The 26,335-nt window shown below is 38.9% G+C and overlaps 1 protein-coding gene across 1 annotated transcript in view; it reads right to left on the reverse strand.

The window, feature by feature from the left end:
• Window positions 1-7,437: 7,437 nt before the first annotated feature.
• enox1 (ecto-NOX disulfide-thiol exchanger 1) overlaps window positions 7,438-26,335 on the reverse strand; it is a 78,529-nt gene continuing 59,631 nt past the window's right edge. Inside the window, exons 11-14 of the mRNA XM_053328312.1 lie at window positions 24,916-24,972; window positions 20,382-20,484; window positions 9,947-10,032; window positions 7,438-7,569 (exon numbers count right to left, since the gene is read on the reverse strand). Coding sequence (XP_053184287.1) covers window positions 7,438-7,569; window positions 9,947-10,032; window positions 20,382-20,484; window positions 24,916-24,972 — 378 coding nt within the window. The remainder of the gene's footprint in view (window positions 7,570-9,946; window positions 10,033-20,381; window positions 20,485-24,915; window positions 24,973-26,335) is intronic.

Consider the following 26,335-nt stretch of genomic DNA (forward strand, 5'->3'; position numbering starts at 1 on the left):
TGAACAACAGATGCTGCTTGTCACAAGGTTTAATTGAAGAAATGATGAAATTCACTGTGTTAATGTTGTAAAATTGATATGCCAATGTCCCAAAAATGATGTCAGAAGTAATTACAAAGACAGTTTTTTCATAAAGAGATAATGTTGATTAAGATGAATAAAATTATGATTATTAAAGTAAATAGATATCAAAGACTTCAAATGCTTATTAAAATTGTTGGCATATGTGGCGCAGGGAGTGGGTTTTTGGGGCTTCAGTCCCAGATCTTTCATCAAAAGCCCTGCATCGTTTTATTATTATTTTTTATTATTATTATTATTATTATTAGTTTTAAATCATCCTCGGACCGATTAATGGCTCAGGAACATAAAGTCTATTACAGGGTAAATAAGCTATCCATCAATCATACCCCTATTTTAAAGAAAACCAAAAGAACGAATGAAATTTGCCACGCTGAACAAAACTGCACCGACAACTAAACTGGTAGTCTGATTGAATACAAACGTTTACATGGAGTCTAGTGTCAGTCTGCTGTTTTTATGGTATGGTGATTTGAGTGACAGTATGTAATCATTGTTCTTTCACTCAATTTGTTAAATATGAAGCAAAGATCATTTAGGAATGAAGACAAAATAAAACTGAACAGGGATGTTGAAGAGTAACCTTGAATCAATCAATCAATCAATCTTTATTTGTATAGCGCCAACGCACAACAAAGTCATCTCTTTGAGATGACTTTGTTGTGATTTGGCCTTGCACTTTACACATAGAGCAGGGGCCTGTTTCAGGAAGCAGGTTTAACTAACTCTGAGTTAAAACCTTAACTCTAGGTTGACCAACTCTGAGCTGTCAAACTCAGAGTTTTGGGTTTCAGAACAAGTGTTAACAGTTAGTTCAATCAACTCTGAGTCAAAGTAACTCTGAGTGAAGCTTCTGCATGAGGAGATACCAAGCCCTCATCAATGGAGCACAGATAACATGATTCACCATGACAACAGGAGACACAAAGGGCTCAGTCCTCCTACTTCTCCCCAAAGGAGTTAGAAATATTAATGAATACATGCAGATGATGAGTATATATTTAAGAAAAAAAGCAATACAGTAGCAGCAGCAAAAGAACATGAGCTGATGTGGCAGAAAATGACTGACAGTCAACAGTGAGTATTAATGAAAAAAAAAGAGAAACATTTTGTCTCGAGTGGTCGACTTATTCAACATTTATATTCTGTGTATGTGTGTGACATTTAACATTCATGCAGACCCCAACAGGTACAAAACGTAGGCCTACTTGGCAGCAACTGAATATGAAATATAAAAATATAGCTCAAACAAGTAAGGTATTCATTACAAGAAATTGTGGTGATTAGCCTGCCCTACCTCATTAAACAACATTTAAATGCTACATTCAACATGTGATATATATTTCAGTAGTTGATGAAATCTTCTAAGCAAAAAAGAAAGTCAATTTTTCAGCCATCCCAACACTACCAGTATTTAATATTTTAACACCTATGCCTTTATACATACAACACTACAAAAGTGTAAACGTTTAAGTGCAATAGTCAGATTTTGTTGCATGTTTGGGCACTTTCACCGTGATTTAACAGTAGCTGGTATAGAGAGAGAGAGAGAGAAAGTTCCTCACTGGTATCGAACCAGCAATACTGTCACTATGAAGCATGTTCAGTAACCACTTGGCTATCAATCACCTTCAAATACTGCATTTGTGACAGCCTGACAGACGGTTGCCTTGGAAACATGAACTTGAACAGAGAACTTATTCTGAACTGAGAGCATGTCCATGTGGTGTCATACAGACGATACGAGGGCTGAGAATATTCTTCAGATAAATTATCAGTACAGAAAAATGGAAACACTCAAACAGAACATCATCAGAGAATGATAAAACATCCCAGCGGGGTCTGATCACCCTCTGACGGAGATTTGTGCTTCGTATTTGTGCTTCAATATTAACTGACTCTTTAAGAAACACACCATGTCTGACACCTCCTTCAGTCTGCAGGCTTCAACTAAAAAGGAGGAGAAACTCAGGGTTAGTTGAAGAAAACCTGCAAGAGAGCAGGTCACAAAGGAACTGGCTTTGTGAAACCGAAAAACCAGAGTTTCCCTCATCTCAGGGTTAACTAACTCAGAGTTTTCACTAAACCTGCTTTCTGAAACAGGCCCCTGGTTCTAAACCGAACTCTTCAGGTTTTAATTTAAAGAGACCCAACATTCCCACATGAGCAAGCACTCGGTGACAGTGGCAAGAAAAAACTCTCTTTTAACAGGAAGAAACCTCAGGCACAACATAAGGTGTTTTAGACTGTATATAAAAGTTATGGTTTCTACTACATGAAAAAGGTAACTGAAATAGAACTACATGAGTGCTTTCAATTCCAATGAGCCACCTACTATTGACCTACTATTGACCTTAATTAGGCATAAGTCCATAATTGATTATACAGTAACTTGTAAACAAATTTTGCAATTATCAGTCTCTGAAAAGTCCCCTAAAGCCACTATTTAAATTGGTTGTTTTTCAAAAATTTCTCCCGGGCGAGCATACCCCTGGACCCCCCCTAGTAAGACTGGGCTTAGCCCTGGATATCTACAATGTCTGGCACCACCCCTGATTGTTGAGTTTAGTTATCACTTCCTCTTCTTGGAAGTGTCGCACAGCAGTCATTGAGTTTCTGTTTAATTTATCTAGCAAGCTTTGTCACCTGATTTAAAATATGTTTTGTTACTCATCCTTCTTTATCTGATTCCTAACTCAACCAGCTTTAAGAAGGTTCGTTCTTTTTTAAATAGGCCAGCAGATGGTGCTGTGGGAACATTTGTGTCTGTGGAATAAGTCTGTCAGCAGTTGTTGTTATTATCTAATAAGCAATCAATCTGCCCTTAGTCAAATTGGGAGGGCAGAAAAAAAGCAGGAGAAAAGAAAAAAATCAAGCTGAAAAAGAAGAAAGAAATAGAACATAAGAGAAGGTCATCTATGTGACATTTTGTTTCATCATCTAAACTCCACTATTAACCAAGTTTATGACAACATAAACATAAACTTTGTTAATATTGGAGTAGTATATTATATAATATACTACTGGAGCAAATCATAATAGCATGCCACAGAGTTCAGGGCCCACACAAACCCAGAAGACAGGAAGCAAAATGAAAGTAAAGGGAAATAAAAATATAGCTGTCCAGCTCAACTCATTACCTTTCAGTCCTTAAAAGACCAGCCCATAGAGCTGTCATCTTACTGAACTCAGTAGCCGAGACAGAGGCAGACCTCAATCCAATGGAGAATTTATGACTGGACTTGAAAAAGGCTGCTCACGCCTGATCCCCATGCAACCTGACAGAGTTTGAGGTGGTTTCAAGCTGAGAAATGAACTATTGGCTTTTTCTATGGATGTGAAAAAAACAGAGATTTTGTCAACTTTCTGTGTGACCAGCTGAAAATGTGCCTCCTTGCATATGTAACGGACATCTTTGGAAAACTAAATGAACTTAACAAGTAGAGGAAAAACAAGAATGTCATGCAGATGAGTGATCGCATTGATGGATTCAGGGGGAAACTTGCATACTGGAGAGAAAGCCTTTCAAAGGCAAACTTCACCCCTTTCCCCCAGATGAGTCAGTTTTTAAAAGACAACAGCATCGATAAGTGCTCCACAAAGTAGTTGTGCAGCTACCTGAAATGCCTAGAAGAGCACATCGCCACTTATTTTCCAGACGTGGATATGTCAAAGTTTGACTGGGTGAGGGACCCATTTCACTGTGATGCATGCAGTGGACCTGCCTGCCACCGATGTTGAACAGCTGATTGAACTTTCATATGACAAAACTCATCAGGGATTACGTTTGCGAGTGGCAGTGGAGGAATTCTGGTTTGGAGCAAGAGATGAGTACCCTAACCCTAACCCTAACCCCAGATCTCACTCTCACCAAAACCATTCATTCCTTTTGGAAGCACATAGGCCTACTTGTGTGAAGCTGGATTAGTGCCCTTACTGACTGGATGTGACGTCAGAGATGAGATGCGCTCTGTCTACTACAGCACCTGACTTTGAAAGGCTGCAGCGAGGTGTGCAGGCTCAGTCATCCCATTAAATGAGGTGAGTTGAGAGAGACAAAAATAATACATAAAAGACATGACAAACTGAAACTGAAACAGAAGCACTGTGATACTTTCATTCTTTCAAATCTTCACTGTGGCCAGTTTAAGGTGCTGTGGTAGCTATGTTTTCATAATTCATTATATGAGAGATTGTTTGTTCAGTATCAATTTTCAGCCTTGTAGATACAAGCTTGCCTAACTGTACAGTACATGTAGGCCTATATCCTGATCAGGGAAAATAAAATTGTCACTTTGTGCACTAATCCTGGCTACTCTGTATTTACAACACAGTGAACAAACATGATCAAAAACTAATTGTAGAAAAAAAATGTCTCTAAGGGTTGCCAGAATTGCGTGATGTCAAAATGGGGTCATGATCCAAAAAAAGTTGTGAACCACTGTATTAATATAATATCAATATGAAATTAGGTAAAAATATTAAACATTTTAAAGGTGTTTCTGCAAAATGTCTGTATTACTCTGTTAAAGTAAACAAACTACCTACTACTTGCCTAGTTATACATTACTTACCTAGTTTTGCTAGTTATGTTAATACCAAGCTATTAATTATTATTATATTATATTATTGTTGCCTCTTTACTGTCAAAATATCAACCCATGATTAGATTATTATTTGCAAACTCGAATATAAAGTGCTACTGACCAATAATAATAGTAATATACTTATGAGCAGAATATGCTTATTCTCCAACCCTTTTAGGAAAAAAAAAAGTTTTCAGACAAGCCTGTGGCACTTTAGGTGGAACATTGAACTGAATGTTCACATATTTATTCTTGAAGGCTTCTCCTTGATCTGCTGTAGCTTGTTTTGTTCCAAATGTTTATGTCACTTTGGTCAAAAATGTCTGCTGTATGTATTCATGGAAATTGAAAACGTGGATAGGCGCAAACACACACACATGCACAAACAATTTCATTATAAACAGATGTGTCATGTGATGATTTATGTCTATGTTACATCAGAAGCAGTTCCCTGTGTGAGCAGCTGTGTAAATATGCAATGATTGTGATGTTTGACACTTTTTATTTACTGTAAGTAGGAAAAACACAAAAATGAGTCTTAACCTGTTTTAAAAGTGCAGTACAAAATCACGTATCACTTTTAATTATACATGTACAGCTTTGTGGTGGAAACACAAACAATGAGGACATTAAGCTGATCCCAACAAAACAGGACAATCTGTGGCATCTCGTCCTTTTCAGCATCTTCATCCCCCATTTCCATGTTCTATTTCTCCATCCTCACACAGCTCACCTCTTTTTTTCATCTGCTCTCTTACTAAGCTTCTGCATATGCAGTAGGAAAAAAACATTTTTTTATCTTTAAAAAATATTTTTCTTCATTTCAGCATGTTTAATTATAGTATATAAGACATATCTGTCCGCTACCTTTCATTAACAGCTTCTTCATAAAGTTTAATTAAATTAATTATATGGAATGATTGAATTTCATACTCTCTCTCATGTCGTCATTTACAAAATAGCAATTCTGTCTTCTGTCTCTCTTTATTTCCGTCATCCTTACAATCCCCGGAATATTGTCTTTTTTCACCTTCAGTTTATGTCCATGATGTCTGCAGGAGGCCTGAGCAGAAGAAGACAATGAGACAATGGGTCTGGAGAGTTGTCACAACTAGCTGGTCAGATTAGTTCATACCCCAGAGAGGTTTCCTCCATTTGAGCTGAGCTAAAAACACTTTCATGTTTAGCCCATTTTGTTTACACATCAATTCAAAAACTATCTCCAATTATAAGTGTTTTTCAGGATAAATAAAAATATATAAATTAGAAGTGGGTGTGTACAGGGTGTGACAACAGTGGCCACATCACATTCATTACCTTCATCCCCTCTGAACATCAGGCTCTCTCCATCATGATGTGCTTGCTTGGGAAGCCTGTTGTTATTCAAATGATTTATCATGATCTGGGACGGAATTAAAAGTATGAATATAGAAGCTCAGTTATGCTGCCAAGAGTACTTTTGAAGTTGAATTGATGTTTGTGGACATGCTGAAGGAGAGGCAGTCACCATGTGTACTTCACATTAAGTACACATAGTGTGTGTGGTTTTTCCTGTGAATCCCTTGTTTGTGTAAAGGCAATTAGAATCCTGTATGGGAATGGCAGACTACAACTCATAATGGAAACTACCATATAGAGAGTTAATGGAAGAATGTTCATACATTGAATTGCTATTGTTTGATAATGGCATAAATACTTTCAAAATTGGGGTTAATAGAAAATCTTCAGAATTGTGACTGAAAATACTAGTTATGCAATTAATACAATACAACTAAAAGTAAAATTGGCCCAAAGTGTATATAGCCTATTTCCTATGTTATGTGTTTTTGAAAAAAGTTTAATTCAAATAATTGTTTACGTACAACAATAATTATTCAGTATTCATTTACTTTACTTTTCACTGGCAATTATTCTATAATGGTCCTGTTTACAATCCACAAATGAGTTGGTTTCTGGATACACCATTATAAAGCAGTCCAGCAGTCTGGATTCTGTTGGATTGGCCCTGTACGGCACCTCTCCTCCTACTGCCATACACAGCACAGTCAGCATAATACCACAGTGTCTCAGGAGAGGAAAAATACTATGACGCCAGCACAGAGGAGCAATTCATGCTGCCCACAGGCATGAAAATAGAGCCCTATGCATTCCTGGTTCTGTTATATGTAATGTGAATGTATCACAAATGTTTAAAAGTAGCCTTCAAAGTGATTCTGCTGCTCTAATACCAGCTCAAGAAACCTTCTCAGAAACCAGAGGGCTTCATTTTGTCAGATTGCAGGTTTTTAAAAATTCCTACAAAAGTTCTGAGTTGGTCTGTTAACAACTTTAGATGGTTTGTTTTACAACTAGGACAGAGGTTTTTCAATACATCTTCAAACCAACCCTGGAGTGTCATAAAGAGGGAGGATGTGATCTATCTTTGCACTTCTGTTGATTTGGGTTGCTGCACCAACAAGGCACGGACCATGAGAGAGACTCGGGTTTGGAGACCCCTTAACATGAACATAGTGAAGTGTCATCCAGTCAGATATGTTCTGGGTCCTGTTGCCATCCTCCTCGTTGTGGCACATATTTGCAATCAGCCCATGTCAATTATATCGCCTCAGTGCAATATCAGGAAGTTACTTGTGACTTGGGATTTCCTCTTTTCTGAGGTCTGAATATCTGCCGCTTCCACAGTTTCCAGTGTCTGATTTTGAAAGTATCATTGTCCAATGCACTGCTGTATTTCCAACATGATATTGAATGGAAGGAGACTCTCCCTGTGTCACGCAGAACTGAGGCTGTCGAAACCACAGAATTTCCAGCGTTTCTCCAGAGTTGCACCGACACCACTCAGCTCCTGCCTAAACATACTGGGTAGACGGACCATCAGGCGCTCCAGCTCTCCCGCTGATACCTGAGAGAGGATGTAAGGGATGGCAGACATAGAGAGGTAGAGTGAGTGCAACAGAAATCAGACAGTAACAGAGTAAAGGAGATGAAAATGTTATTGTACCAAACTAAAAGCAGTACATTTTGTAGTGACTTTTTATTGACCATGCTTTTAGAGAAACTTTTACTAAACCAGAACTAAGTCAGCAACTATCAGTTTACTGATAGTTATGAACAATCAGCAGTTCTTGTGCTTTCTCTCATTCTTCTGTTTACTTGGAATATAATTATATAAACACATCAAGCTGTGGTTATCACAGGAAGGTATATATAATATAATAGCATAACAGTCCTTGGATGCTTTAGGGACATTAAATCAAGGTGAAAATCAATTTAAGTCAGTCTACTCCTTTAAAAAACAAAACAATGAATCAATTACAAACCAAAAACAAGCCTATATTTGCACATTAAAGGCCTGATTTATTAAAGGTCTTTGTGTGTAAAAACATGTGCAAACTTGACATCACCTGCTAAAAAATATGCAAGCTGATCTACTAACGCAGCACACTGAGGTTTGTGACTTTCAACTGTGTAAGATAATACATGCTGTTCATTTAGTATGTTTGCCATAATGAATATGTAATATGAGAACTAGAACCTGATCACATTTCATTTCATGCTTGCAGCTTTCTGCTCGTCCAAACTCTCCATTAAGACACAAAACCCTCATTTAAATACTGCTGTCTGCACCTGTTGCTCCTGTTTTCATTTACACACTTATTCTTAGTAGATCACCTTCAAAACACACGCAAACTAAACGCACAATCTATTGCACTGTGCACGAAATTTAGTACCTTTATTTGGGATCTTAGTAAATCAGGCCCAAAGGACGTTAAGTTAGTAGCAGCACGGTCACTAATATTGATGAAGGTTAGCCTGATATTGGTGTGTTTCAGCTTGCAGTGCTGTGCAGAGGCCACCTGTAAAATCAGTGAGTTGCAGCCCTATGGACTAATGTTTCTTCCTAAACCTTTATAAATATTTACTAAATATTGTATTAAGCTAGTGGCATAGCTTTATGGCTACAATGATGTTGGCTGTGTCAGTCACCAACTTTGATCCAGATGGAAGCTACGTAAAATTTGGTATACACATTCAGTATGAATTGTAATAACTTCAACTCTTCCAAGTCTTTGCTAGTGTCTCAGAGTCCTGTTGTAGCTTGAAAGACTTGAGCCTTGTGTCATTCATGCTGACATGTACAATAATAGTGAAGGTGGCAGTGAGAGCAGAGGGCAGTTCAACAGTGTCACACCAGGTAGACAGTAGTAGGTGTGTAACACAAAGTTTACAGTTCAGTATATGTTTGGTACAGCAGAAAAAAAGGGTAGAAAATAACACTTAGTTTTTTATTTTCAAAAATTTAAACATCCAACCAGTGGCAAATTTAGATATGGACACTATGGGCAGCCCAGGGCTGGAGGAGGCACAGGGCTTTTACATGTCACCTCAATGATATAATGTACATGGGTAAATGAACATGGGTCATCAACTGATCGGAAGATTGGCAGTTCGATTCCCAGCTCCTCCAGTCCACATGTTGATGTGTCCTTCTGCAAGATACTTAATCTCAAATTGCTCCAGATTGCTGTGCCAACAGTATCAGGGTTTATGTAGATTTGAACAAGTTACATTTAAGAGGTTTTGAGACCTTTTTAAGACCATTATTAATTAAATTTAAGGCCGACATGAAGTATGCAAAAGTATGTATATATCACAGTCCTAGAATTACTTTCATAGTCACAAAACATCTGATCTTGAGTGTGACACCAACTGTACCTATTTGGACTCAAATTTATTGTTTGGTATCAGTTTTAACCACTGAATTCTGATTGTTCAAGCCAACACTACCTGGATCCTTCCGAAATAATTACAACACATTTCTCTGTGGGAAAAAAACAACAACAACAAAATAAAATCAAAAGAAAAAAGCAACAGAAGAAGCAGTAAATGAACGTACATATTTAAGACCTAGTATGCAACAAATGGACGATTTTCGACTTTTCAAGACATTTTAAGACCCTGTAGAAACCCTATGTATATGGATGGTGTATGAGCAGGTTGGCAGCTCCTGTCATCAGTGTCTGAATGTGTGTGAATGGGTGGGTGTGACATGTAGTGTTAAAGCGCTTTGAGTGAATTCTATATGAATATTTCACTATTTCCATCCATCTGTGAACAAATGTCCACTTGTTGCCAAGGAACATTTTTTTTCAACTTAACGGACAAATATGTTTCAGTAAAGTCAGAGTTGTATGACATTTTATTTTTACCTTGCTAGGCATAGCAAAATATTTGAATGATACAGTATCAGAGCAGAGCAACCATGGTAGCTTATTTACCTTTGCGTCAAGTCTCTGTATGTATGACCACAGATACTCAAGGTTGGCACCAAATGGATGGACATGAAGGAAGGTCGATATAATACCTGCAGATAAAAAAAAATAAAGTTAATGTTAATACTTGTGTGTATTTATTCTGCAATTCCAGGAAAAAAAAACAACAAAGAAGAATTCTAAACTTTCACAGGTACTATTTAATATGCCAAATATGAAACATATGTTTGTGCTATTCTTGAGTTCTTTAAGAACACTGGCTTTTCAAGCTAATAAAGCAGAGAGAGAGAGAGAGAGAGAGAGAGATCCATCTGAATGAATATTAGATGTAAAGGTTCAGCTAATCTGTATGCTCATGAAGTTCAGCACAATAAACAAATAGCAGGGCAACCACATATAAATACTGGCCGGAGCAGAAACCACTCTTGAGTTGATTACTTCTGAGAGGTCCTGCAGAGGTAGGCAGTCATGCAGAGGGAGGAGGATGGGCAGGGGTTGGGATGTGGTGGGGTATGGAAATAGAGTTGAGTCTCCTGGAGCAATGTTTCTCAACCGGGGGTCCGTGGACCCCTAGTGGTCCGTGGACCCCTAGTGGTCCGTGGTGTAATTGCAAGGGGTCCGTGAAAATAAAATAGCTTTTAAACAAAGATCCTATGACATTTATAGAAATAGGATTATTTTACTCAAATGTGACTGAGACCTTTATCTACCTAAACTACAGAGGACAGAGTAACAGGACTTTTTTTCTCTAATTACATCTGTTTCACAAGTGCAATTTATTGTATTTTAATAAGAGATCTCGCTCCCGTTTGCATTGTTAAAAGTTACTGCATGACGCTGTTCATACAAACTTAACATGATCTGCATCCGTTTCACATTAAAAGCCCCCTACTGTTTCAGTGGGCATACACCATTAATTTCTTAATAATGCAAGAAAGGCATTGAAACATATGCAGGAAGGTGTTGTGGGAAAACTCATTAACTTGCAAGGTTCAGGTTAGCGCTTGAAATTAAGCTAATGTTACAAACCAACAAAGAAGAAGATGATAAGCACAGTTACACAAAGAAGAAGAAGAAGAAGAAGAAAAAGAAGAAGAGGAGACAACATGGAGAGATGGCTAAAATTTTTTAAAAAAGGCGCCTGTTTCGGACGAAGCAGATTCTGGACCACCCGAAAAGAAAAAGAAAACAGACAGCAAAAAGACGATTACATAATATTTGGATTTACAGCAACTGATTCGGACCCTCAGCAGCCTCTGTGTTTTTTATGTGGAGAGGTACTATCAAGCCACGCCATGAAACCGGCACACCTGCAGCGGCATTTAAGCACCAGGCACCAATCATCGATGGGCAAGACTGCTGACTTCTTCAAACGAAAATTGTCCGAGTTCAGGAGAGCACAAAATCACATGGATGCCGCAAGTCACACTTCAGCAACTTCCCTCCAAGCTTCTTACCAGGTAGCTTTGCTAGTCGCCAAAGCTGAAAAGCCATATACAATAGCAGAGGAGCTAATTGTACCAGCAGCAGCTATCTTAGCTGAAACCATGGTGGATAAAAAGGCAGCAGATGCTATCCGGTCAGTACCGCTGTCTAACGACACGATATGCTGCAGGGTGGATGAGATGGCTGGTGACATTGTTGAGCAGGTGACTGATAAACTGAAGAGAGCGGGCTCTTTTGCAGTACAAATAGACGAGTCTACTGACGTGAATGGAGAAGCCCAGTTGGTCATGTTTGCTCGTTTCAAAGATGACACAGTCAACGATATAGTTGAACACATCGTCTTCTGCAAGCCACTACCTGAAAAAAGTACAGGTGAGGACATTTTTATTTATCATATTTATCATTTGATTGACTGACTCTATTTTTCACGAAGCATGAGTTGGGCTGGAGGTGCTGCTCGCATGTATGCACAGACGGGGCAGCATCTATGACAGGTCGGCACCGCAGACTTGTCTCTCGCATCAGGCAGGTAAACCCCGACATCCAAAGCATTCACTGCATAATTCACACAATTGTTGTTGGCTTCAAAATGCATGAGCCCAGAACTGGACAGTGTTTTGACTGACGCTGTTAAAGTGATTAACTTCATTAAATCACGACCTCTCAACACAAGACTGTTCCACAAACTGTGCGACGAAACGGGCAGTGACCATAATCAGCTGCTGCTACATACAGATGTACGTTGGCTATCAAGGGGGAAAGCACTACAGAGACTATTCGAACTGAGAGAGCAGGTGCGCGATTTCCTCTCAGAGCATGGACATCCTCTGGCTGCTAAACTTGAAGACCAGACTAGGGGCCTGTTTCAGGAAGCAGGTTTAACTAACTCTGAGTTAAAACCTTAACTCTAGGTTGACCAACTCTGAGCTGTCAAACTCAGAGTTTTGGGTTTCAGAACAAGTGTTAACAGTTAGTTCAATCAACTCTGAGTCAAAGTAACTCTGAGTGAAGCTTCTGCATGAGGAGATACCAAGCCCTCATCAATGGAGCACAGATAACATGATTCACCATGACAACAGGAGACACAAAGGGCTCAGTCCTCCTACTTCTCCCCAAAGGAGTTAGAAATATTAATGAATACATGCAGATGATGAGTATATATTTAAGAAAAAAAGCAATACAGTAGCAGCAGCAAAAGAACATGAGCTGATGTGGCAGAAAATGACTGACAGTCAACAGTGAGTATTAATGAAAAAAAAAGAGAAACATTTTGTCTCGAGTGGTCGACTTATTCAACATTTATATTCTGTGTATGTGTGTGCACGGCACATTTAACATTCATGCAGACCCCAACAGGTACAAAACGTAGGCCTACTTGGCAGCAACTGAATATGAAATATAAAAATATAGCTCAAACAAGTAAGGTATTCATTACAAGAAATTGTGGTGATTAGCCTGCCCTCATTAAAAAACATTTAAATGCTACATTCAACATGTTATATATATTTCAGTAGTTGATGAAATCTTCTAAGCAAAAAAGAAAGTCAATTTTTCAGCCATCCCAACACTACCAGTATTTAATATTTTAACACCTACATGCCTTTATACATACAACACTACAAAAGTGTAAACGTTTAAATGCAATAGTCAGATTTTGTTGTATGTTTGGGCACTTTCACCTTAATTTAACAGTAGCTGGTATAGAGAGAGAGAGAAAGTTCCTCACTGGTATCGAACCAGCAACACTGTCACTATGAAGCATGTTCAGTAACCACTTGGCTATCAATCACCTTCAAATACTGCATTTGTGACAGCATGACAGACGGTTGCCTCGGAAACATGAACTTGAACAGAGAACTTATTCTGAACTGAGAGCATGTCCATGTGGTGTCATACAGACGATACGAGGGCTGAGAATATTGTTCAGATAAATTATCAGTACAGAAAAATGGAAACACTCAAACAGAACATCATCAGAGAATGATAAAACATCCCAGCGGGGTCTGATCACCCTCTGACGGAGATTTGTGCTTCGTATTTGTGCTTCAATATTAACTGACTCTTTAAGAAACACACCATGTCTGACACCTCCTTCAGTCTGCAGGCTTCAACTAAAAAGGAGGAGAAACTCAGGGTTAGTTGAAGAAAACCTGCCAGCGAGCAGGTTAGGTTCACGGAGTATGTTGCCAGGGTAACTGACTCAGAGTTAAGCTGAACTGGCTTTGTGAAACCGAAAAACCAGAGTTTCCCTCATCTCAGGGTTAACTAACTCAGAGTTTTCACTAAACCTGCTTTCTGAAACAGGCCCCTGGTTGGCTCACCTGGCTTACCTTGCTGATGTTTTTGGCCATCTGAGGTGGTGATGATAAAACTGTTCTTCAGATGTATGATAAAGTTTCAGCATTCATGAGGAAAACTGACCTTTGGTTGAGACGGTGTGAAAAGGGGGATGTCAGTAATTTCCCTCAGCTTAACTCTTGCATAGCTGACATGAAACAGAACATGAAGCAGAACATTTTGAAAACTGTAAAAATGCACCTGGCCCAACTGTCAGCTGAGTTCCAATCCTACTTCCCAGATATTGAGGACATGTGCACTAGACATGACTGGATACGCAGGCCGTCCATGCCCAGCAGCATGGATACAGCACCAGAGCAACTCCATGAGAGCCTCATTGACCTGTCTTCAGACAGTGGCTTCAGACTGAAGTTTTCAGAGACATCACTGACACAGTTTTGGTGCTGTGTGGAGAAGGAGTACCCAGAGCTTGCAAAAGAGGCTCTCCACCAGTTGCAGCCATTCGGGTCTACATACTTGTGTGAGGTCACTTTCTCAGCTCTAACACACATAAAGACCAAACAGAGAAACAGACTTCAAGTGGAGAGAAGTATCATTACAGCTGTTGCCACTATTCAACCCAGGTTACAGAAACTCATGAGTGGCAGACAAGTGCAAGTGTCTCACTAACAGTTACACAGCACACCTCACCACACATGTGGATGCACATGTATGCTTGGATTAAGAACTTTTCACCATACCACACCCAAGTGACATATACATATACAAACAGTGAGGATGCTTTGCTTTGAAAACACACACACCATCTGCCTCTACAGACAAAACTAAGACTTACAATATCCATTGAGATTTCAAACTTTTTTTTTGTTTAAATATTTCTACATATTTCTGTTTTGTTAAATATTTCTGAAAGTTACTGAATAAAAAATCGGTTTTGTCAAATATTTCTGAAAGTTATTGCATGAAAATTCAGTTTTGTTAAATATTTCTGAAAGTTACTGAATAAAAATTCAGTTTTGTTAAATAAATAAATAATGCATTTTATTTCAAAGCACTCAAGGTCACCTTACAAGGCACATATAACACAAAAACAGTACATCAAACAAATACACACATACACATTACAAATATGTTACGTATGTCTAAGTTAAGCTCTTATCTTGCCTCAAAGAGTGAATAAATGCCATAATGCAATTTAAAATTGTCTCTTTTTTTGTTTATGTACTTATAAGTCACGCCCACATTGACCACTCATGACCGCCTTCAATATATGGCCTCAGGAATGGGTCTGCATCATACCTACCGAATTTGGTAGAAATCCGTAAGGCCGTTCAAGAGATATAAATTTCGATATAAGGAAACTCGTCTGCTTGCATACACGTTCCCTCGGCCCCTCGGGCTTGGCCCCCTAATAATAATAAAAACCAGCACAAAAACAATAGGGTTCCTAGCACTGCTGGTCCTAGGAAACGCGTCTGCTTACAGACAGGCCTAATTCAATTCCTTCCCCTAGGCCTGTTCACCTGGAACACTGCCAACAGAGAACTGTGGGGTGAAAGGGTGGGGTGGGGGTGGGGTTAATATGTGTGTGTGTGTGTGTGTGTGTGTGTTTACACTCACATTCATAAAAGGTAAGTTTAATTACGTTCAAGGGTATAATTTAATTATTCCTGTATACTCTAATGACCATTAACAATTGAAAGTTTGGATTAAAACCTTAATGTTTCTTTTCTTATAGACTAAATGATGCTAGATTTTCCCTGCTGTAATTAAACAGAGATATCCTTCATAATGCAGCCAGCATCCAGCCAGGGAGAATTAACTGTATTGAAACAAATGAAAATTCTATTCCTCTATAGCTCACGATACTCATCATGTCTATTACGTTTCCGAGAGGCTGTAAGAGCAAACACAATTTTGATTGACTGTTAAAATCTTTGGTTGACAGACTAATCACTGTTGCAAAGATGCACTCACTCATGTTTTTCTTCTTGCTCCTAGTGTGCTGTTTGAGCTTCACTGTGCAGAATGATATATTTGCAGAGTTTGACACTAGAAAGCTGTTATATAATCTATAATATATTAATCTGCTGAATGTGGAAAGTTTCTGTGCTCATTTATGAGCAGGATTTGTGATATCACAATTAGTTTGGAACCAACCCTGGTCGAATAGTCAGCTTACACAAGTGTGATGTGGACATTTGAAGCCTCCAGTACACATACACTGAGAATGGACTTTGCAGTCTATTAAGATACATCTTGTGTATATTTATAGATTCTAGATTTTTAATGAGGGAGAAGTGAGAACTTTTTTGTGGAGATCATACCAGATCAATCAACCTTTATTTGGGGAGTCTTTAAGGCTTATGTGGAGACAGTATGTTGTACTCTGCATCATGCACAAGCAAGCAAGCCACAAAAATGATTCCGTTTTTGTCAGAACAGAACAGTCAGATTAACTAAGTATGATCAAGATTCCCAAAACAGCTCATATCAGTTTACACTCTTATGCATATGACGTCCAGATGTATTTCTCTTTTCATTCCAATGACTACAACCCTGCTTCACAGAGATTAAATCAGCTACCATAAACATTTTTTCAGTGAAGCTCAGTTAAATCAGCTACACAATCGTGGTGGAGCTGATCACCAAAGGAGATGAGTCTGTGTACAGAGAGGAGGTACAGGGGCTGACAGAAAATAGTCTGACTCTGAACATCAAAAAAACTAAAGAACTCATAATTGATTTCAGGAAAAAAGTGGATGTCCATTTAACACTGCACATCAATGGGGAGAGCGTGGAGAGGGTGTCCAGCTTTACATTCCTGGGCACACACATTTCAGAGGACTTTAAACATGGACATTAAACACCACATGACTGGTAAAAAAAAGCCACAGAGGCAACTGTACTTCCTGAGAAGATAAACCTGTCACAGCAGCTCCTGAAATCATTCTACTGGTGCTCCATTCAGAGCGTCCTCACTCACAGCATCCTGGTGTGGTACAGTAGCAGCTCTGCAGCAGAGAATCATAAAAGCTGCCCTAGATGACATCTTCACCTCCCGTTGCCTGAACAAGTCACAAAACATCTTAAAAGATTCATTCCACCTTAATCCATGAGCTGTTTGAACGGCTGCCCTCCAGGAAACGCTACAGGTCCATGAGAACACTCACCACACGCTTTATGAACAGTTTTTGTCCCAAACCCATCACCATAATGAACTCTGAACTGAAAGTAAACCCCCGGAACACATCACAACAAAATATGCAATCATTTGTTAAAACAGTGTGCAATAATATCTATGAGCACTTAAAAAAAAATCCCTTTTAAAGTGCATACAGTACACTGGTATGACTGAGTGTATAGTCTGTTTACTGTGAAGATGAGAGAATTTGAGTGATGGACAGCATTTGTTTTATTCTTAACTATTTCTATTTATTTATTATTTTGATATACGAGTCCGGTCTTGAGCGCACCTGAATTTCGTTGTCTATCTGCCTGAACCAGAAAACTATCATCCATGCTTTTACTATTTCTTGGTTAGATTAGGGCAACTTGCTTTAGTGCTGTCTGAGTCAATACAACCTGTCCAAACTCCATGTAGTCCAGAATGCCACAACTAGACTTCTCACTAGATCCAACATAAAACCCCTATTTTAAATCCTTACACGTGTTACCACTTTGAGATCTTAATTATTAATTTTCCAAGGCCATGGCTCAAAACAATGTGTTTATCAGTCACTTTCGGCCTTTTTACATTTTTAAATGATTTAAATGATAAATGTGCTGCTGTTTCTACTGCTTACCTCAGCTCTAGCCAAAGCAGTAGCTTTAGTGCAAATACAACACAGTAGACCTATGCTCTTTTCTCAGCACTGCGGCATGTTCTGTATAACAAGACGATACAGATGATAGAGAAAGAAAAACAGCTGAGATGATTTTAGTCCAGCTGCTGTGTGGGTCTTGCACAGAGGAAAAGAATGGAAGAAGATAGAAACAGAAAAAAAGAAAGAGGTCCTTATTATAACAAAGATGCTGGAACGTTGTTCTCTATTATTATGTATAAAAACAACAAAGTTATGGGATGTCATGCTGTGTGTTACTGCTGCAGCGCTGCATTTTTACACACTGAGCTTCAACACCTGCTGTGTGTCAGTTTGGTGTGTAAATACTGAAACATCACAGCAACTAGTGTGTGAAATACTTGTGATCATCACATTGAATCAGCACACACCTCTGAACTCTGCTGCTTTTCTTTTTATATCTCTGCACAACATACAGCAGTAACAGCTCATCAATAATTAGCTGCAGACACAGCAGCGTGTGCTTGACAGAGCTGTTTAGAGGACATTATGGTTCATAAGTGTGGATGCTCACATCGTCATTTTACTTATCTTTATCAGTGTGGACGGCCCTTTGCTGTTGGAACACAGCATTCATGAAACAAAGTAGTTCAGTAATGTACATTTCCCCACAAGATTTGTACATCATGAGGTGCAGCACTAGAGCTTGCAGGATTATGAAGGATCTTTACCCAGAAATCGACTATTCCAGGTTCTATACTCAGTCCAACAGAGAGACTCCATGTCTACACAGAAAGTATAAGCATGAGGAGCAGCGGATGCTCCATCTGTTTGTCTACACAGGAGCTGATCAGGAACAGTATTGAGAGTGGGTCACCAAGGGCCCCATCTTGTGGTCGGCGTACAACAATCTTGTGGCGGGCGCAACACGTGTCTTTGTTAGTTTGCCCCAACACGGTTGTCATTTTCTCACCCTGCATAGCAAATGCATTTGCACCAGTCTGTGCGCCCATAGATGTGTTGGTCTCAGAATGAGGTGTGGTCAGGCGCATTGGTGGTGCGTTGCTATTTTGAGGTAGTGGAAAGTGATTACGCTACTGACAAAAAACAAACAAACATCTGAAGTCACTGGTGCTTATGTCACTGTTCTTTAAGGGACCATTATTAAGATTTTAATATGCTGCTATACAGACAAACATGCAAAAAATAAATAAAAGTAGCTTATTACATCAACATATTAAAAAATACATGTCATATTGGTTAGTCATCATATTTAATTAATTGTAAAAATAACATTAAATGAGAATGAGCCTTCCACTACTGTGTATGTTTATTACTGTGTATTATTTATTATATGTGTGGGTGTGTTGGGAAGGGGTGGGGTCAGCACCTTGGAGAGTGCTGCTGTGGACAGTCTGTATGAGGGGTTGATATGATAATATGCATGATGATATGCATATGAGTTGTTGGTGTTTTTGTGGAGAATGGATCTCAGAACAACGTCTGCTTATGGAAGAAAGTGCTGCCACTTAGTGATTTTATCAACAAGAAAAGCATCTGAACATCTGTGGTTAAAACATCTGTATTAATCTGTTAATGAATGTGGCTGATTCTTACAGTGACTGTTATCCACAGCTGTTATCGCATCACTGTAGGACTGATGTGTCGATAAGTCTGCAGCCTCTGAGATGCTGCACAGGGCACAGTGTCATTACACACAGCCACTTACTGTTTATTAAATCAGCTGATGACACCAGACTGCTTCAGTATAACTACACACACCTCTACACTCATCACACTGGTTGGTTATATCTCTATATTCTTTCTTTTTATGAATTAAATGTGAGGTTAGCAGCTCATCAGCCAACTTTCTTTTCAGCAAAAGTAACTCATGTTTTATTCTTGATAAATATTCTTTTTCCGCCGTTAATATAGTAAAAGTGGATTTGGACACGGCCCAAAGGCACTTGCCCCATGGGATTCACGCCGTGCGTCATGGAGCCCCAAGTGTTAACATCCAAATACACACTCACTGTAATTACACACATTAAACAAATTTGACTTAAAGCTGTCACGCAGCCTGTGTCAACAACTCGATTGATCAAAATAAAACACATCAACTATAAAGTCTGGGACTCAGGGAGTCTGCTGAAGCCTCATTATATCTTTTGTTTAAATGGCAGACTAATGACTTTTGTACACTATCATTTAAAGTGGAATTGCTTTAAGAGGAGATACCTTTGTGATCAGTATAAACAGGAAAAACAACTGCAACTATAGCACATATTTCATAAATAAACCTTATAATCCTTGAATCTACCAGAAATGTGCACGTCCTCATCATATTTGATTGACCAGTGCTGTGTGTTAGTATGTTGCCAGTTGATGTTGTGAAAAAGAAAATATGCTCAAATTGTCATCGGTATTTTAAAGTGAGTTTATCATTGGTTTATCCTATGGCTAATGTACTAAGAGCTGATCAGATAGAAAAACTGTATTTATTACCTTTGGTGATGGTACAATGGTGCAGCATTGTATTTGTTCCAAAATCATTTTGAGTGTAATGGCTTCAATTTAAAACTGCTACCTTAACAACACATGCCTTTGTGTTCCATTTGTATCTTCATGCACTGCCCGATTAAAAACAACCAGAAGTCATTTCCATGGAGGATGAATTACAAACATTAACAAACTGGCGTCCTCTTGTGGCTATCATACCAAGCTGCAAACCTGGGGATTATCTCAGATTTTGCATTTAAAAATCTAAAGAAGATGGAAACAGAAGTCAAGAGCTACTTTTATTTCTATCCATTGATTTATATTAATTTAGAAAAAAAACACCTTTTGTTGTGTTTGACCAGCTGGAAGCTTTTTCTCTTTTGGTTCATATTTACCTAGAAGCAGCGCCTCTTTTTCTGATGCGACCCCCCCTCTCATGATGACCTCACTTCTCCTCTCTCTACTGTGATACAGTGAAGGAATACACCCATTGACCCCCTGTGAAAACATAAAAGCAAAATGTATGCTCAAGAACAATACAGAAAATAGACAAGCAGCAATACAAATGGATACATCGTGTGTGTGTTCATAGAAACTAACATCACATACTGTACACGCAGAAATATTGAGATGGACGAACAGACACTTAAATATACAAACTATACATACACACACATTTCCATGCGAGCAAAACTTCATCATTTAATAAAGAGCATCATAGCTTTCCACTCAAAATAGGTTCCGGGTTTTCAAGAGCATGTTTTATCTGTGAATGCCCGTCTGTCCAATCAGTTTCCAGTTCAGCAGGTTTGGGGCTAAAAGTTCATCTCCCATTACATATGTGTATGTATGTGTAAATACAGACTTCCCCAGAGTCTTTGAAAAAACAGCTAAGTACTGTGAGAGACTGCAGAGGAGACTTAAACCACCACAAGAGCCACAAGCCACTCTGTTCACTCTGACCAAAATAACACGCCTGAACTCTCCACACTCTCTTTCTACCATTAACGAACACTAATGTGTCATTTCAACAATCATGAATTCTAACCTCTGAGACCCAGTTATACTTTATTATTTCATGTTTCTGTATATTAGGGACCTAATTTATAAAGGGTAAATGTTACATGTCATGTTCACCCATTCACACAGTGATGACAGGAGCTACCACACATGGTGCCAACCTGCTCATCAGGAGGAAAATAATCATTCATACACATTCATACACCGTTGGTGTAGCAACGGGAGCAATTTGAGGTTTAAGTATCTTTCCCAAGGATACATCGACATGTGGAATTGAGAAGCCGGGAATGGAACCACCAATCTTCCAATTGGTGGACGACCGCTCTCCATTGCACAAAATGGAGCTTTAAAATTGAATAGGACACTTCCCACAAAAAATATTATATCTCTTGACGACCTGCAGTCATATTGACAGTGTAAATTGGAGAGAATTTAACCACTTAACGCACGCTGTTCCGTCTACGGGACGGGACGGATGTTAGGAGGTAGCCACAAGTTCTTCTGGATGTTTTAAACACCAACCCTTAAACATATATATTCATGCCGTACATCGTTGGAAAGCTTAGATTGTCCTGATTCATTCAAGATCACTCACGACTTATATGGTTCCTCACAGCCGTAATAGTATTAGCGATTAGCTCGGCTAGCCACTCAGCTAAGTAAGAAAAGCTATAATGCCTACATACCTTCAAAGTCTTCCCTTTATCCACAACGATCATCTTATGACTCAGCACTTTCTGTACAGCTCGCCAAATATCCATTCTTGTGAAATATGAAATCCGTTTCCATCTAACTGAAATACTTTTCTCAATATGTCAACATGTATTTAGTCCAACACGTAACGTAATAACACAAATAACAAACCACATACGGTCCGTTTACGTCATTTCCTGACCTGCACGTCCATCTCAGAGTACACGTGACTAGATGTTTACAACCGTGAGCCTCTCCTGCTTCTGACGACACCACACACAAGCCAATCGGTGTTTAGGATTAGGCAGTACATGTCTCCAAAGCCAATGAGGACATGTGACCGACAACAATGACGACATGGCTTTGATTGACTGCTGTTCTAGCCTATGGAAATATTCGGTGAAATGAAGTTGATAACCTTTTAGCCAATAGTCAGAGGTTTCCAATGGTGTATGACACTAAGCTATTATGTTTGGCTGTCCATAAACAAACTCCAAGCGTAACCGGCGTGCGCCCGGTGCGTAAAAGAGTTGAACCATATATCATTACGCACACGGCATTTTGGTACACTGTTGGTTCTTCTCCGACTTAACATATGACTTATACCAAAATAAACAGATAGATAGATAGATAGATATGGCCAAACAAAAAAAATATGGTTATATGAAATAATAACAATAATAATAATAATAATAATAATAATAATAATAATATGGCGTCAGCTTTCATTAGAGACCAAGATTTTGATTGTAGGCAAAGGGGATGTGAAGTTATAGGTGTTTGATTGTGGTTATACAGCTTTGGTAACCAAGTGTCCATTTGGAGTCTCCAAAAAGGACCTGAGGAAAATGCATGGACATACCTGTTGAAAAATAATTCTGAAAAATTCATCTTTTGGTCTTTTGACTCCAAATTTGGACTGCATGAAGCCAAGACATGTGGCTGTGGCCTCATTGTGTCTATATCCTGCTGAGAGGTCCCTGAATGTCTGTACACATGTCATTGTAAAGGCAAACCTATGGGCGAGTAAACAACCCCATCATTGTAACCTCTGCCACTCTTTGTCAGTAAGTCACAGAATCACACACTTTTACAAGAATCCTGAGAGTGTTTCCTTTCCAATGATACCAGACACATCTCTGAGTCTCAAACTATGTGGGATCTGTGCTGCTCACAACTTGGGCATGTCGTTTAGGCTAACAGCATAAAAAACAGGGGCGTGTATTAAGTGGTTAAAGACAGTGTAAAGTGAATTCAGACATTTTCTTCTAAACACATTAAATAGATCATAAATGTATTTCTAAAAAAGGTGTAAAAAGCATTTCAACCATTTAGATTTGAATTGTGGAGCTAGGCTTCACAAACTGTGTTTCAACATTTCTGTATTGAGGATTTAGTGGGCAGGTCTGAAAATCACTGCTACGTTAGCATAACCCCCCCCCCCCCCCCCCCCCGCTGCTGTAGAGGTATAAATACATTCAGCACACACTACTACTACAGTCTACAGTTAGCCAGTTAGCTGTGTTAGCCGCCGAGCTAGCAGTCGTGTTAGCAGCAGAAAGCTCTCAGACGTAGCGTCCGTGTTTCTGGTAGAGGAGGTGACTTTGAGTGACAGGTGACACTTTGTAGGGGGCGGAGTTTCAGTGAACTCGGTGGGCACTCCCACAATGTTTGGTAGCAGAGAAAGAGGCTGATTTTGAAGCTTAATTTCATATGTTTGGTGATTTTTTTAATCATTCAAATTTGGCAGGGTGGTTAACAACACACTTTTGCGTGGTATGTCAAACTCAGAACACATATTTATTCTTACTTTACACAGACTTTAAGTTAGAATTAGGATTTGAGTTAAATACAGCATTTATTGTGTTTTAGAAATTGAGTGAGATTAACAGCAGTGAGCCTCTCAAACCTTTTTCTGTTTTTAATACTGCTGCTGTTCTCCTCAAAAACAGCATTAATGAAGGCTTTTGTATCGAGCATTTATAGGGAACAGTGCCCATTCAAAACATGCCTGTTCAGAAAAGGCATAAAAAAATGAATACAGTTGATGTGAGATGTGAATGAGTTTAAACACCAACAACATGAAAGAAACTAACATTCTATTACGGACAGATGATTTAAATAATAGGCTAAGTACTCTAGAGTCAGAGTGTGAGCTCTATTTTAACTGTCCACTTTTCTCTGACATGTGTGATAGCTTGTTTGTGGTCCCCTGACATGCAGGAGTCAGTCAGCAGTTCCTATACAGAACAGAACAGAACATTATTTATAGAGTTTTTTAGTTTTAAATGTCTGGAGAGGATCTTAAGTGAAGCAAAAGAGCGAGTTTTAATTTGCTTGACTGCTTATGTTTAATAAATCATTTTACTGAGTCCTTCACTCTTAAAACAAATGTGTTGGAAATCAACACATTTTTTGTGCAATGATGATTTCAACAAATGTTGTGTTAAATTTCAGTATTTCCCTGAGGGGAAAGTTCTACACAGAGTTCAAAGTTCCACACAAAATGTTAAAATTAACGCAAGTTGTGTTGTCCTTATCTGGACATAGAGATGTGTTAAAAACCAACAAAAATTGTGTTATTTTCAACACATTGGTTTTAAGAGTGTTGTGACTGAATTTTCTGATTGTGCTAAAGCTGTGCTAGTGCTAACCATTTCTTATGTGATCTTTCCTTTTCTAGTGGTCTGTATGAGTGGGAGAGATACAATGTTCTTTTCTTTTTTACTTTTCAAGTGCAACGTTTTCAGTTGAAAAAATGTAAGTTTCATTGAAATGCTGTGGAAAGAAAAAACTGTATAAAAACTAATACAATTTCAAATCCATTACTACCATGTGACACTAGGGGGGCTGTGGCTCAGGAGGTGAGCGGCTGTCCACCAAATGGAAGATTGACAGTTGGACTTCCGGCTTCTCTATTCCGCATGTTGATGTGTCCTTAGGCAAGATACTTAACCCCAAATCGCTCCTGATGGCTGCGCCAACAGTGTGTAAATGTGTGTGAATTTGACATGTAGTGTAAAAGTGCTTTGAGTGGTAAAAAAAAAATAGTAGAAAAGTGCTATATAAGTACAGTCCATTTACCATTACTGAACATGTTCCGCATTCAGAGATAAGACTCCTTATTATCTATTTGCTTATGAGGATTTGACACTTGTCTTTCCCTAAAACATGCTCTGGTGTGTGCTTATGTCTTGTGTAGAGTGCAGTTTTTACCCTTTCATGTAGCTCTCCATTGGTCCTCTCCACCACCTCACCATTATTGTTCAGAAGCTAAAGAAACACAGAGAGAGAACAGGACCTTTGATCAGTCACAGTGATCACAAAAATGTTGTGCCTCCACACACGCAACCCATCTCACACTGTAACTAGAGCCAGGTTCAAAGTGCAGCTCACACACAGAAGCAGAAAAAAGAAGACAAAGGCATGGCCAGCACTAGCGGAGGAGTTGAGAGAGAAATGTCTGAAGAAGCACCGGCTTCATTCAAATCTCTGGTGTGGGTTAACTTCGAAAAAAGTGCTACCGTAAATTCCGGACTACAGAGCGCACCTGATTAAAAGCCGCATGCTCTAATTTTAGAAAGAAAATCAATTTTGTACTTGTACTTGTCCCACGTTGTAATATGAGATATCAGGCATCGCCCAAAAGTCCAGTAGCTCTCTTACTTTCCATCACCGCGGTAGGTTTACTGAAGTAGGCCACTTCAAAGCATAGCGCTACAGCTAGAGGAGCCGTCTACGGGTGAGTAGAAGGGACAAAAAGGCTTGCAAAATTAAAATGCGATTTAAAAAAAATACGCGTTATGGATTGCATTAATGTAATCGCGATTAACGCGTTAACGCTGACAGCCCTAATTAAATCGCCATCTCTTAACTTTAGCCGGACGTTTTCCAAGGAGAGTATAATTGAGGAGTGTTCGGAGAGAAGTATAGATACACCGGACGTGCACTTTAATAAAATGGGGGAGATAAAAAAATAATCAATACGAGAATATGAGTGGTGACGAGAGGGAAAAAAAGTATAAGTAGTAGTAAGTATAATCCTTAACAGTTGGGTTTAATAGATGCCATATATCCACCACATTTAAATCTCTTAAAAAAGATGTTATATAGGCAGATGAAGCTCTTCTTGAAGCCAATACAGAACTCTAGGAATCCATATCAGGATCAACTAAGTTAAAATCGCCCGCCAATATCAGAGTAGCATCAAGAAAGGACAACATAGTGGATTTGATAAAGTCAAAGAAATCAGTATTCAAGACATTAGGGGCATACATTGAAGCCAGGCAGATTTTGGAGTTGTTAAGGGTCATTATTGAATAACAAAATCTTCCTTCGCTGTCAAAGCCAGAGGATTTTAAAGATATCTTCACATTTCTTCTAGCCAATATCAGGACTCCCTTCGTCTTATTTGAGGCGGAGGAAGATACTAACGCTTTATACTGTTTGTTCTGGAATCGATTTACATCAGCAGACTTCAAGTGTCTCGTCTAGTTAGAACCTGGGAAAGGTTATAGTTTGGGTAAGTTTGAGCAGTTGGCTGGGGTTGGGAGACCCACTGGAGGAGTTCATTTTGGTTAGGTTGAACAGGTAGAGTTTGAGACTGTTTTAGTTGTCCATGTGATTGATGTAGCCA

Source organism: Scomber japonicus, chromosome 11, assembly GCF_027409825.1.
Source record: "Scomber japonicus isolate fScoJap1 chromosome 11, fScoJap1.pri, whole genome shotgun sequence".
Taxonomy (NCBI): domain Eukaryota; kingdom Metazoa; phylum Chordata; class Actinopteri; order Scombriformes; family Scombridae; genus Scomber; species Scomber japonicus.